Genomic DNA, 15200 nt, shown 5'->3' on the forward strand with positions numbered 1-15200 from the left:
CCAGTGGTTTTCGAACTCTGTCTCCGCGTAACAGGAGAGGAAAAAGCCAATTCGGTGGGTCAAACATTAAAAATAATCAAGATGAGGGTAAATACTGTTTGATGAAACTTTTCAGAATAGATACTGAAATGTAATATGTGAAACGTACACCAAAAATATGTGTCTTACTGCGAGTGGGAGAAACACCTGAGAACCACCACACGGGCGGCGCACCCTCCGCACGCGTAACAGGGTGCTGCTCCCTGGTTTGCACACCTTCTGAGGATAGCAATCTCGGAACCCCGACTCGAGCGCCCCGGCCAAAAGCCAAAGGCGCAAACCTGCGCGCGGGGCGCGGTCCTGTCGTTCCCCGCGGCCTCAGGGGCCGGACAGCCTACAGTGAGGCACCTGGGCTCAGGCAGCACCTCCCGCCTCGGGCCGGGACCTAAGGGAAGCCGCGCGCCTCCGACGTCATCACCGGGCGCCGCTGCCTCCACCTTCTTCCACTTCGCGGGAGAAGTTGTTGGCGCGAATGGGTCCCGAGCTCCGGTAACGGATCCTGCAGCCGGCTGGCCTGCCCGCCCGCCCCTTACTCAGCGGGCTGCGATGGTGAGCCCTGGAGGGAGGCCGCGCGGCTTGGGGGCTTGGGAGGTTGAGGGCTGTGTGTGGACCTGGCACTCCTGGCTGGGCGGGTGGGGGTGGACGGCCGTGCGTGCCTCCGGAGCAGAGCAAAGAGCCACCCATCGAACGCTGGTCGCCGCGGCTCTCGGCCGCAGCCAGCGCCCAGGGTTTTTGGTGCTGCGCCGCAGTTTCACTTTTTTCTACTCTTGGGGGAAGGGAGAAAGGAAGGCAGCGGTGAAGTTGTTTTCCTTTTCAGCGTTGCCCTGAACTTCGGTTTGAGACCTGCCTAAAGCCTTGATCTCAAGTTTTGGGTCACGAGGGAGGAATGTAACAGTTTTCTTTTTTATGAAAAAGTTGTGTCAGGCCTTCAGCTTTAGTCATTAACAACTCCATAAAACGTTCATCACATAGCCATTTTGAGACTGAGGGCATGGGGAGGATGTTTTATTTGGTTTAGATGAGTTCGAAAAAGTCAAAGGGATAACGCGGTTTACCAGGAAAACAACAAAACAATACAAAACAAAAAACAGCGGGTAGAAGCAGATGTAATACATTTGACAGCTGTCATCAATTATCACCTTATGTTATACATCTTTAAAAAAAACCTCAGTGCATAATTCTGCATAAAGCATTTAAATTGAGAGTGAAATAATTATGCAACCATTAAAACTGGCATTCATTCTGTTATGGCAATAGGTACGGTTATGTCCGAAATATTTTTAAGAACAATTTATGATGTTCCATTAACCAGAATCCACATAATAAACAGACAGTTTTTTCAGTCATTCTTCAGGTTATTTGTTACAATGCCAGCATTCTGGAGGGAACATTTTAATGACGAACTGGGAAACCTTGCAGCCCTTTGTGTTTCTTCTCAAAGAAGGATGAAATAATAGCCACTTTTTACTAAGTATCTTCTTCAGATCAATATGTGAGCTGTTTCTTTTACACACCTTTTCTCACTTAAACCACACAGCAGTCCAGTTTTACAGATAGTGAAGAAGGCTTTTAAGAGTTTAAACAATTTGTCTTCCAACTAGATGGTTGAATGAGAATTAAAACCTAGGTTTTCCTGACCACTCTATTATACTGCCTCTCTAAAATGATTCTAATTAAATATGGATTTCAGGCACTATGGTATTGTGTCAAGTTGATGAGATTTAGAGTCTTGAAAATGAGGGTTAGGTAATGTTTTACTCTTGCTCTGCCATTCAATATTTATGTGGTTTTAGGCAAGTAAATAGCTTAAACCTCTTTCTAAGCCTCCTTTTCCTTACTTGTAAAAGGGGGGAAATATAGTTGCCTTAAGTGATGGTCTTGAGGATTAAACAAGATGGTATATGTAAAGCTTCTGTTCTGGTGCCTGGCATGTGGTAGGCATATAACTACATGACTACCAGTAATTTAATTTTCTGAGGAAGGACCCTATGGAATGTTACATAGACTTTAAGGGTCATCAAAGATGCTTCTGATGTTGTCAGTTAAAGTGAACAACAGCTTATATCGTCAACTTTTGATCATTCAGATACTTTAAATTTTGGTTCTTTTCTTTCTTAGTACTCCTATTCATGGTGCAGATGAAAAATAGAGCCCTTCTCAGAAATAAATAGGAGTCAAATGGGTCATTTTTGTTGTTTGTTAAAGGGAAAAGGTTCTATAATGTAGATGAGAAGTTTGGTATTTAATTTAGTCTTTCCATTTCTAGTACAAAAATTAGCAAAACTCTAGACTAAAATTCTTTTCAATGTATGTTTATTGAACACCTGTGCAAAAGTTATATTGTAATATAGAAGTTCTTTTGTTTCAGCCCCAGTTCCCTCTGATAATGTGGTGAATGGTATGCAAATTTTCTGCCCACAGAAATACAGATGGGCACATACATACCATTTAAGGGGACTCATGTATCTTTTGAAGCCTTCCCATAGATGCAAGATTAACAACTCTTGCTGTGGAAGCTGCATTTTTTTCTCAACTATTTTCTAATTAAAATTATAAATAAAGGAATAAAATACTGTATGCACAAAATGGAATACTCTGCAGCCATTAAAAAAGGAGAAAGCCTTATGCCCTGAAAAGAAACAGTTGCCAAGATAATTCACTGAAAAAGGAAGGTGCAGAATGATATGTAAAGTATGCTACCACTTTATGTAGAAAAATAAAAGAATCTATACATATTTACTTGAAGATGTATAAAAGTTTTCTGGAGGGATATACAAGGAACTAGTTGATAACATTTATAGTGTCCAAAGATGGGGAATGTGTCTCTAAGAGGCAGGTTGGGAGAGAGACTTTTTACCCTTTCGAATTTTAAACCAATATAATGTCTGTGAAAGCAATTGAAATGAAAATAAAAATAAAAACAATAAAAAGAGAAGCCAGGTAAACAATTTGGATTGCTATGAGGATTTAATTATTTGCTGAAAATGTAAATAAAACCTGAGACATGCCATTTTTAAGAAGTCAGCATATTTGTTGGCTGGTATAATTGTTTATTGAAAATATGCATATCGTTGAACTAAGCACACGAGACTTAAGGCATAGCCTTTGAGAGCTGTCAAGTATGTGTAAATACATCTGCACTCTTTCATTGCCCCATTCTAGGGGATACCTTTCACATTGTAGTTTACTATGTGAATGCTTCTCCTGGAGCAGTGCTGTCACTCTATTATAATGTAGCTTTTGCCATATGTGCTAGTACTTGGCCTGTAAGGCCCTTCCCTGCCTCTCTAATCTCATCTCTGTCTTTTGAGTATATTTAGCTGGTTCTGTCTTGGCTTGTGTTCTTGTTGTGTCCTCTCCTTGGAATTCTCTTCCATTAGATCCTTGCATGGCTGTCTCTTTCTCATTCAATTGGAAAAAGAATAGTCTGAAAATGCTACAGGAACAGTTGGATATCTTTACATGCAAAATAGTAAACTTGGACCACTACACCATATACAAATTATATACAAAAAGTACCTCAAAATGGATCAGAGATCTAATCCAAGCTTTTGTTGTTCTAAGAAACTAGCCTAATCAAAGGTCTTGAAGATTTATGCCTGTTTTCTTCTAAGAATTTTATAGTTTCAGCTCTTACATTCAGGGCTTTGATCCATTTGAGGTACTTTTTGTATGTAATTTTGTATATGGTATAGTGGTCCAAGTTTATTATTTTGCATGTAATGATATCCAGTTGTCCATGTACAATTTGCAGACTATTCTTTTTCCGTTGAATTATCTTGGGTTCTTTGTCAAAAATCTATTGACTCTAAGGGTAAGATTTTTGTTTTCCCCCCCCCGGATTCTCAGGTCTATTCCACTGATCTCTATGTCTATCCTAATGCCAGTAGCACATTGTCTTTATTACTGTAGTTTTATGGTAAGTTTTGGAATTGGGAAATATCAGTTCTCTTTGTTTTTCCAGATTGTTTTGCCTGTTCTTGGTTCCTTGAATTTTCATATAAACTTTAGAATCAGCAAAGAAGCCAGCTGGGATTTTGAAAGGGATTGTACTGAATCTGTAAATCAGTTTGGGGAGTATCACCATCTTAACAATGTAAGGTCTTCTGATCCATGAACATGGGCTATCTTTCCATTTGTTTAAATCTTTAATTTCTTTAAACAATGTGAATAGCTTTGAGGTGTGGGTTTTACACTTCTTTTGTTTATTCCTCTCTCTCTCTCTCTCTCTCTCTCTCTCTCTCTATATATATATATATATATATATATTTTTTTTTTTTTTGATGATTCTGTAAATGGAATTGTTTTCTTAATTTCACTTTTAGGTTGTTCATTTCAAAGGTACAGAAATACAATTGATTTTTGCGTATTAATCTTGTTTCCTGCAGTCTTGCTGAACTTATTTAGTAGTTTGAAAGTTTAATAGTGGGTTTCTTTGGAATTTCACTGTATAAAATTATAAATCCAGAAATAGATATAGTTTTACTTCTTCCTTTCCAGTCTAGGTGTCTCTTATTTCAATTTTTTTTTTTACTAATTGCTTTTGCTAGAACCTTCACAATGTTGAATAGAAGTAGTAAGGGTGGATCTTTTTCCTCATCTTAGGGAAAGTGTTCCAACAATTTTTTGCTTTCAAAGTACAGTTAACCCTTGAACAATGCCAGGGTTAAGAGTATTGATTCCCCCTATCCCTACCCCGTGCAGTTGAAAATCCCCATATAACTTTTGACTCCTTCCCCAAAACTTAATAGCTTCCTGTTGACTGGAGGCCTTACTGATAACAAATAGTTGATTAACATGTATATTGAATATTATATCTATTATATACTATAATCTTACAATAAAGCTAGAGAAAATAAAATTTTATTAAGATAATCATAAGGAAAATACATTTTTACAGTAGTATACTGTATCCATACTGTAAGTTATGCCCTCTGTTTACAAGATGAATTGTCTATTAGTACTGTCAGTATTGTCTTATATGATACAAAACACTGTTTATGTTATATATATTATTAACACTAGACATCAGAAATGAAAAGATAATGTGAAAAAAAATTCATATTTATTTATAGGTATGACAATTCACATGTTGATAATGAAGTAACAGTATGATTGCTTTATAGTAGCTAGTGTAATCAATAGTTGCTTCACAGTAGCCTAACCTATATATTAATGAATCAATCATAAAATTTTTATGGCATACAGTATTATAATCATTCATAATATGGTATTGAAAACATTCTTACATTTTTTAAAAAACATTTACCTGTGATGATAGGCTGATACCCAGTTTTTCTAATTATGTGTGTGTGTGAGAGAGAGAGGTATACTGTATGGTAGTGTAATTCTTTGAAAGCAAAGTTATAAAACATTAGGAAAACTAACACTATTGATTTCATATTAATACCACTCAATTTATGCCTATGTAAAGGTAGCCTATCCACTTCCATTCAAGTCTTACACATGGTGTTCTACATGATGAATACTTTGGTGACACAAAATATACAGTTCTTGCTTATATAGTTACCAGATTTTCACATGAAGACATACCCAACAATTGACTTAATTGTATGGCATGATGATTATTTACTATTAATTAAGTGGAGTGGATCGTCATGAAGGTCTTCATCCTTGTCTTCACATTGAGGAGGAAGAGAAGGAGGAAGAGGGATTGGTCTTGCTGTCTTGCTGTCTCTGGTAGAAGAGGTGGATGAGGTGGAAAGGGAGACAGAAGAGGCAGGCACACTTAGTGTACCTATGTGGAAATACATTGTAGTTTCTGCCTGACTTTTTTGCTTTTTCATTTCTCTATAAATGTTTCTTTATATGGTACCAATCCTTCTTTAACCATTGCTTTATTAATTTTAGTGCCTATCTCATAGAAGTGTCCATATTGTAAAAAAAAAGTTGAAAGCAGTCTTGAATAATCATAACACTTCAGCCAAATTGTCTATGTCAGTTTATTTTTCTGGCAGTGCTTCGCTTCTTCTGTGTCTTCTTCCTCATCATCTTTCACTAGTTTGGAAACACTCATCTCCATCAAGTCATCTTTTGTTTATTCCTCTGGGGTAGTGTCTGTCAGGAATATCTCCAAGATTGGTATCATGAAGCCCTTTACCTGTCCCCCCACCTTTTTTGCCATATTCACCGTCTCTTTCATGATATCCTCGATTGGCTTTGTCATAAATCCTGTGAAGTCATGTATAACATCTGGACACAGTTTTCTGCAGCAGGAATTTATTGTAATAACAATGGCATCTTCAGTGGTGTAATCCTTCCAGACTTTCATGATGTTCTTTCAAAGTGTTGACAATCCTTTAGAGAGAATACCGTGTGTAATGAGCCTTAAAGGTCCTTATGACCGTCTAATCTAGAGGCTGAATTAGAGACATTGTGAAGGGGGCCAAGTAGAACACTTTTGCCTTCAGTGTTGAACTCATGGGGTTCTGGGTGGCCTCAGGCATTGTCCAATATCGAAAAAACTTTCAAAGGCGGTCCCTTACTGACAAAGTACTTCCTCACTTCAGGGACATTGCATCGGTGGAACCAACTCCCAAAAAGTTCTTATTGTCTTGGCCTTCTTTTTGTACAACCCACAAAGACTGGCAGCTGGTGTTTATATTTTCTCTTCAAGACTCAGGGGATAGCAGCTTTAAAGATAAGGGCAGTATTGATCATAAACTCGACTGCATTTGCACAAAACAGTAGAGTTAGCCTATCCCCTTCCTGCTTTAAATCTTGGTGCTTGCTTCTCTTCCTTACTATATCTTTTGTGGTATTTTTTTCCAGAATAGGACATTTTCATCTGCATTAAAACCTGTTTAGGCATGTGTCCTTTCTCCTCAATGATTTTCATAATGGTACCTGGGAATTTGCTGCCTCTTGGTCAGCAGAAGCTGCTTCTCCTGTTATCTTGTTATTTTTAAAGCTAAACATCTTTCTAGAATCACCAAACCATAAAAAAATTGGCAAATCATCCTTGTTGGCATTAAATTCCCCAGCTTTAGGTTATGTATCTTCCATCTGCTCTAAGTTGTCATATAGTGCTTTCACCTTTTGCTAATGTTATTAGTGTTTATAGGTATGCCTTTCTTATAGCAATCCTATACCTATAAAAGTTGCATTTTCAATACGAGATAAAAGGGTATTTTGCAGAAGTGCAAGATTTTTTGCACCTGTTGGTGTAGCTGCAGTGACGGGTTCATGAATTTCCTATTTACTTTTTGCAGTGGTCCTTATTGCTGGTTTCATTTATCTTGAAATGGCAGGCAACTGCAGGTGTAGGCCTTAATATATGGCACATATCAAGCCGACCCTTTTTTTGTAATGTCATGATTTTTCTGTGCTTCTCGGAGCACTTCCAGCATCACTAGTAGCACTTTTTATAGGTCAAGTTGGTGTTATCGAAGTTTTACAGTATTGCACTAGATAAGCTGGAAATATGGAAGAACAGGAGGGATCACTTTTTACTGCGATACACAGTTCACTGGAGATGAACTGCTCACGCGGAGATTAGTGTCATGGTATTTTAAGAGGAAACTTGCAATGGTTGAACTCACAGCAATAGCAACAGGAAGTAGGTGCAAAATTTTTATGCTAATACTGTATGTACTATAGTTAATTTTATGCGGTTATGATTTAATTTTGGATCTATGTGTCTTCACACTTACTTTGACTGTGAATGGCACCATGTATGGTCTGCAAGTATTTGTGTACATAAGCTCTGATAAATTTTAACTCTTTAAATAGATTCGTGTGTATTTTATAATAGTAAGTTATAAAGTAGACTAGTATCTACATGTATCTTATGCATTCTTGACATACCTTTTTTCTTAATTTTTTTTGATACTTCTAGGCTGTGTGGTTTGTGAGTTTTTTAAAATTGTTGTAAACCTCCAAAATTTTTTCCAATATATTGATTGAAGAAAATCCTTGTGTAAGTGGATTGGCACAGTTCAAGATCATGTTCAAGGGTCAACTGTATAAGGCCTTAATATAATTTTAAGTAACTTTAAATTATTTCACAGTTTGTCTCTGCTGTCACCAGTTGCATCAGTGTATATTTTAGACAGATATAATTTTGCGTGTTAGTGGTTTTCAAGATAAAAGATATTTATAATTTCAGATTTTGTGAAGTGTATGGGTGGTAATTTCTGCTTACAGATTGGGTGGATGACTTAAAAATATTAATCAAATACTTTAATTTGTTACTTTCAAAATAGAGAAGTAAAACCAAAATATAGTATTTTGGCAGTTAGTCTATAAGAGTACTGCAGTACTTACTTTGCATAAAATCCTACACTTTTCAAAGATAAGTGAACACAGTGACATACTTGCTTTCTCTTCATATTTTTGATAGGCAAATAGAACTTGTTTGTTGGTTGAGCCCATCAGCAGTGGAAAAAAGTGGTTAGAGCTGTTTGGTGATACTTCAAAGTAAATATATGTTAGCTTTTGTACTTTGACCTTCTAATGCTAAAGGTTGTTATGATGGCTTACTTCTGTGCTGGTTTAGGAGTATTTATTGCAAAAAAAATTTTTTTTCACCTCTAACTTCAACTAATAGAAAACAGCTTGGTATAGGTAAAAGACTTTAAAAAGATCCTTTTTTTTTTTTGGTACTTGGCAAAGATTGGTACTTTCTTTGTCTTGAATCTTGTATGTTAAGATTGTGTTTGGGCTGCCTGCTGGAGCAGTGCATCTCTCTAATGGTGTGGAGTTCTTAGTTACACCTTACAGTTGAAAACTGCAAGCGCTCTGTTTTTGCATACATTTAAAAGCATGTTAAATTTAAAAACTTTTACTAGAGAATGACTTGTGGCCATTCTCATTTTTTTTCATCTGCGAATTGAAATTTAAAAAATCTCATAAGGTTGTTATATAGATTAAATGAGTTAATATATTTTTAAAGTTCTTAAATAATTGCCTGGCACAGCATAAGTCCTACTTAAGGGTTTGTTAAATTAGTAAATAAATGAAGCCCTGCATCAGTACATTAGAATGGAACTAGAGGGGAGAAGACAGCTGTATTTGGGAGATAGGCAGGATGATTAGGAGTGAAAACACTTCCCATTTTTGTTTCAGTTGAATGGTGGTACTCTGCATTGAGGGGGGAAATAAAGGGAGAGGAGCAAGTCCCAGAGAAGTACAAGCTTAATTTCAGACATGAGCTGGAGGCATCTTTTGGGCATTTAGAGAGATATGTATCTGGCTACATAGAGGTGGAGCTCAGAAGAGATCTGGAGTGGTGGCAAGATGTAGGAGGGATCAGTGTGTATGTAGGTAGTACTGAGGTGAAGACGGGTGTGAGTAGCTTGCTTGGTGTGCATATTTGGGTCTGAAGTTTTTAACATAGGGTGCATGGAGAGCCATTAATAGGCTTAAGGAAAAATCCTGTAAAGTTGCACACAAAAGTTTGTGTGTGTGTGTGTGTGTACTTTCTGACACCAATCAATTCTCTAGTTCTCTGAGACCAACTAGGTGTCCAACAGTTCAGTTGAATTCTGACACTGTTCAGTTAGTGCAGATTCTACAAGTTAAGAGGCTCACTTTCAGCAGACTTCTTCCATTTCAGGTGCCAGTTGCAAGTCCTGGGCCACCTGTACTTCTGACTGACTGGCTCTAAATTAGGGCATCCCAAGACCTCCTCCCCCTCCTCAGATTCAGTAATTTGCTAGAATTGCTCACGTAACTCAGGAGAATACTTTACTTACATTTACTGGTTTATTTTAAGGGTACAACTCAGGAGCAGCCAAATGAAAGGAAGAGATCCCATCGGGCAATATTATGGGGTGGAAGGTGGTGGCACAGAGCATCCATGCCATCTTTGGATGGGATGCACCACCCTTCCAGCAACCTCTCTAAACATCAAACATCGCTTGGTTCAAGACTTTATAATCCAATCTCCAGCTCTCCTCCTCCCTGCTGGTCTACGGTGGGGCTGAGTGTTCCCACCCTCTAATCACCTGTTGGGCCTTTCCAGTGGCCAGCCATCATCCTAAGGCGAAGTAGGGGCTCCAGCCCAGGTTACTTCATTAACATAAACTCAGATGTGATCAAAAAGGGCTGATTATGAATAACAAAAGACCTTTCTATCACTTAGGACATTCCAAGGATTTTACTAGCTGTGTGCCAGGACCCAAGTATAAAGGCCAAATATATTTTTGTATTATGCGATAACTGTGTTTTGGCATATTTCTGTGGAAGATATTCATGGCTTTCATCAGATCTGCAGAAGTGTGAAAACCCACTAGTTAGTGGTTAGTGAGAAGACCACCTTTTTTGTTTCCTCAGCACACATTTTTACTTATTTTAATTAGTTTGGGCATCCTGTTATTGATAGCTTCCTATACCAGCATACATGCTCTGCAAAGTTAGGGACTGCAAGGATAGGGAATTGCTGTATAATGCTTGGTGCAGGCTACATTTTCAATAAATATTTGATGAATGAATAAGTAAAAATAAACATGTTTCCAGTAAAAGAAAAATCAACTGGAATGTAATACTGATATGAAAGCATCTTCTCCAGCCCTTTCTGCATACCTTTATATGTTAAGTTGTGAAGATTTAATGACAATGAGTAATGTAGCCCAGAGAAATACAGTATTTGTTATGTAGTAGGTATGTTACTTTTATTTATTTTTATTTTTTTCAAATGAACTGTGGTTCTATTTTGTGCATGTAATACATCTCCATACTGAGTAGGTCTGTTATTTGATTTTATTTTTTATTTTGGTATCATTAATCTACAATTATATGAGGAACATTATGTTTATTAGACTCTCCCTATCACCAATTTTGTCCCACAAACCCCATTACAGTCACTGTCCATCAGTGTAGTAAGATGCTGTAGAATCACTACTTGTCTTCTCTGTGTTGCACATCCCTCCCTATGTCCCCCTCCCGCATTATACATGCTAATCGTAATGCCCCCTTTCTTTTTCCCTGACCTTATCCCTCCCTTCCCACCCCTCCTGCCCAGTCCCTTTCCCTTTGGTAACCGTTAGTCCATTCTTGGGTTCTGTGATTCTGCTGCTGTTTTGTTCCTTCAGTTTTCTTTTGTTCTTATACTCCACATATGAGTGAAATCATTTGGTACTTGTCTTTCTCCGCCTGGCTTATTTCACTGAGCGTAATATCCTCTAGCTCCATCCATGTTGTTGTAAATGGTAGGATTTGTTTTCTTATGGCTGAATAATATTCCATTGTGTATGTGTACAACATCTTTTATCTGTTCATCTACTGATGGACACTTAGGTTGCTTCCATTTCTTGGCTATTGTAAATAGTGCTGCAATAAACATAGGGGTGCATCTGTCTTTTTGAAATTGGGCTGCTGCATTCTTAGGGTAAATTCCTAGAAGTGGAAATCATGGGTCAAATGGTATTTCTATTTTGAACTTTTTGAGGAACCTCCACACTGCTTTCCACAATGGTTGAACATTCCCACCAGCAGTGCAGGAGGGTTCCCCTTTCTCCACAACCTCACCAACATTTGTTGTTGTTTGTATTTTGGATGGTGGCGATCCTTACTGGTGTGAGGTGATATCTCATTGTGGTTTTAATTTGCATTTCTCTGATGACAAGCCATGTGGAGCATCTTTTCATGTGTCTGTTGGCCATCTGAATTTCTTCTTTGGAGAACTGTCTGTTCAGCTCCTCTGCCTATTTTTTAATTGGATTATTTGCTTTTTGTTTGTTGAGGTGCATGAGCTCTTTATATATTTTGGATGTCAACTCTTTATTGGATCTGTCATTTATGAATATATTCTCCAGTACTGTAAGGTACCTTTTTGTTCTATTGATGGTGTCCTTTGCTGTACAGAAGCTTTTCAGCTTGATATAGTCCCACTTGTTCATTTTTGCTTTTGTTTCCCTTGCCCGGGAGGTATGTTCTTGAAGAAGTCGCTCATGTTTATGTCCAAGAGATTTTTGCCTATGTTTTTTTCTAAGAGTTTTATGGCTTCATGACTTACATTCAGGTCTTTGATCCATTTTGAATTTACTTCTGTGTATGGGGTTAGACAGTGATCCAGTTTCATTCTCTGACATGTAGCTGTCCAGTTTTGCCAGCACCATCTGTTGAAGAGAATGTCATTTCCCCATTGTATGTCCATGGCTCCTTTATCATATATTAATTGATCATATATGTTTGGGTTAATGTCTGGAGTCTTTATTCTGTTCCACTGGTCTATGGCTCTGTTCCTGTGCTAGTACCAAACTGTCTTGATTACTGTGCCCTTGTAGTAGAGTTTGAAGTTGGGAAGCAAGATCCCCCCCCACTTTATTCTTCCTTCTCAGGATTGCTTTGGCTATTCAGGGTCTTTGTTGTTTCCATATGAATTTTTGAACTATTTGTTCCAGTTCGTTGAACAGTGCTGTTGGTAATTTGATAGCGATTGCATAAATCTGTATGTTGCTTTGGGCAGGATGGCCATTTTGACGATATTAATTCTTCCTAGCCAAGAGCATGGGATGAGTTTTCATTTGTTAGGGTCCTCTTTAATTTCTCTTAAGAGTGTCTTATAGTTTTCAAGGTATAGGTCTTTCACTTCCTTGGTTAGGTTTATTCCTAGGTATTTTATTCTTTTTGGTGCAATTGTGAATGGACTTGTTTTCCTGATTTCTCTTTCTATTAGTTCATTGTTAGTGTATAGGAAAGCCACAGATTTCTGTGTGTTAATTTTGTATCCTGCAACTTTGCTGCATTCCGATATCAGTTCTAGTAGTTTTGGAGTGGAGTCTTCAGGGTTTTTTATGTATAGTATCATGTCATCTGGAAATAGTGACAGTTTAACTTCTTCCTTACCAATTTGGATTCCTTGTGTTTCTTTGTTTTGTCTAATTGCTGTGGCTAGGACCTCCATTACTATGTTGAATAACAGTGGGGTGAGTGGGCATCCCTGTCTTGTTCCCGATCTCAGAGGAAAAGCTTTCAGCTTCTCGCTGTTCAGTATGATGTTGGCTTTATCATATATGGCCTTTATCATGTTGAGGCACTTGCTCTCTATACCCATTCTGTTGAGAGTTTTTATCATGAATGGATATTGAATTTTGTTGAATGCTTTTTCAGCATCTATAGAGATGATAATGTGATTTTTGTCCTTCCTTTTGTTTATGTGGTGGATGATGTTGATGGATTTTCGAATGTTGTACCATCCTTGCATCCCTGGGATGAATCCCACTTGGTCATGGTGTATGATCCTTTTAATGTATTTTTGAATTCGGTTTGCTAATATTTTGTTGAGTATTTTTGCATCTATGTTTATCAGGGATATTGGTCTGTAATTTTCTTTTTTGGTGGGGTCTTTGCCTGGTTTTGGTATTAGGGTGATGTTGGCTTCATAGAATGAGTTTGGGAGTATTCCCTCCTCTTCTATTTTTTGGAAAACTTTAAGGAGAATGGGTATTATATCTTCTCTGTATATCTGATAAAATTCCAAGGTAAATCCATCTGGCCTGGAGGTTTTGTTCTTGGGTAGTTTTTTTCATTACGGATTCAATTTCGTTGCTTGTAATTGGTTTGTTTAGAATTTCTGTTTCTTCCTTGGTCAGTCTTGGAAGGTTGTATTTTCCTAAGAAGTTGTCCATTTCTTCTAGGTTTTCCAGCTTGTTAGCATATAGGTTTTCGTAGTAGTCTCTAATAATTATTTGTATTTCTGTGGGGTCCGTCTTGATGTTTCCTTTCTCGTTTCTGATTCTGTTGATGTGTGTAGATTCTCTTTTTCTCGTAATAAGTCTGGCTAGAGGCTTATCTATTTTGTTTATTTTCTCAAAGAACCAGCTCTTGGTTTCATTGATTTTTTCTATTGTTTTCTTCTTCTCAATTTTATTGATTTTTTCTGATTTTTATTATGTCCCTCCTCCTGCTGACTTTAGGCCTCATTTGTTCATCTTTTTCCAATTCCAATTATTGTGACTTTACACTCTTAATTTGGGATTGTTCTTCCTTCTTTCAATATGCCTAGATTGCTATATACTTTCCTCTTAGAACTGCTTTCGCTATGTGCCACAGAAGTTGGGGCTTTGTGTTGTTGTCATTTGTCTCCATATATTGCTTGATGTCTATTTTAATTTGGTCGTTGATCCATTGATTATTTAGGAGCATGTTGTTAAGCCTCCATGTGTTTGTGGGCCTTTTTGCTTTCTTTGTACAATTTATTTCTAGTTTAAACCTTTGTGGTCTGAAAAGTTGGTTGGTAGAATTTCAGTCCTTTTAAATTTACTGAGGTTCTTTTGTGGCTTAGTATGTGGTCTATTCTGGAAAATGTTCCATGTGCACTTGAGAAGAATGTGTATCCTCCTAGTTTTTGGTGTAGAGTTCTGTTAATGTCTGTTAGGTCCATCTGTCCTAGTGTGTTGTTCAGTGCCTGTGTGTCCTTACTTTTTTTTTGTCTGGTGGATCTGTCCTTTAGAGTGAATGGTGTGTTGAAGTCTCCTAAAATGAATGCAATGCGTTTTATTTCCTTTAGTTCTGTTAGTATTTGTTTCACATATGCTGGTGCTCCTGTGTTGGGGACGTATATATTTATAATGGTTATATCATCTTGTTGGACTGACCCCTTTATTATTATGTAATGTCCTTCTTTATCTCTTGTTACTTTCTTTGTTTTGAAGTCTATTTTGTCTGATACTAGTACTGCAGCACCTGCTTTTTTCTCCCTATTGTTTGCATAAAATATCTTTTTCCATCCCTTGACTTTTAGTCTGTGTATGTCATTGAGTTTGAGGTGAGTCTCTTGTAAGCAGCATATAAATGGGCCTTGCTTTTTTATCCATTCTATTACTCTGTGTCTTTTAATTGGTGCATTCAGTCCATTTACATTTAGGGTGATTATTGAAAGATATGTACTTATTGCCTTTGCAGGCTTTAGATTCGTGGTTACCAAAGGGTCAAGGGTAGGTTGTTTACTAACTAACTGTCTAACTTAACTCTCTTTTTGAGCTATTATAAACACAATCTGATGATTCTTTATTTCTCTCCCTTCTTATTCCTCCTCCTCCATTCTTTTATGCTAGGTGTTTTATTCTGTTCTCTTTTGTGTTTCTTTTGACTGCTTCTGTGAGTAGTTGATTTTATTTTTTGCCTTTAGTTAGTATTTGGTTGGTCTGCTTTCCTTGCTGTGATTTTATTTTCTCTGTTGACATCTATGTAGCCTC

The 15200-nt window shown here is 37.5% G+C and overlaps 1 protein-coding gene across 1 annotated transcript in view; it reads left to right on the top strand.

Annotated features, from left to right (window-relative positions):
* The first annotated feature begins 245 nt into the window (after positions 1-245).
* The window catches only part of RFC1 (replication factor C subunit 1), a 98495-nt gene continuing 83540 nt past the window's right edge, over positions 246-15200 (top strand). Inside the window, exon 1 of the mRNA XM_073237730.1 lies at positions 246-588. Coding sequence (XP_073093831.1) covers positions 586-588 — 3 coding nt within the window. The 5' untranslated portion in view covers positions 246-585. The remainder of the gene's footprint in view (positions 589-15200) is intronic.

Source organism: Manis javanica, chromosome 5 (genome assembly GCF_040802235.1).
Source record: "Manis javanica isolate MJ-LG chromosome 5, MJ_LKY, whole genome shotgun sequence".
Taxonomy (NCBI): Eukaryota; Metazoa; Chordata; class Mammalia; order Pholidota; family Manidae; genus Manis; species Manis javanica.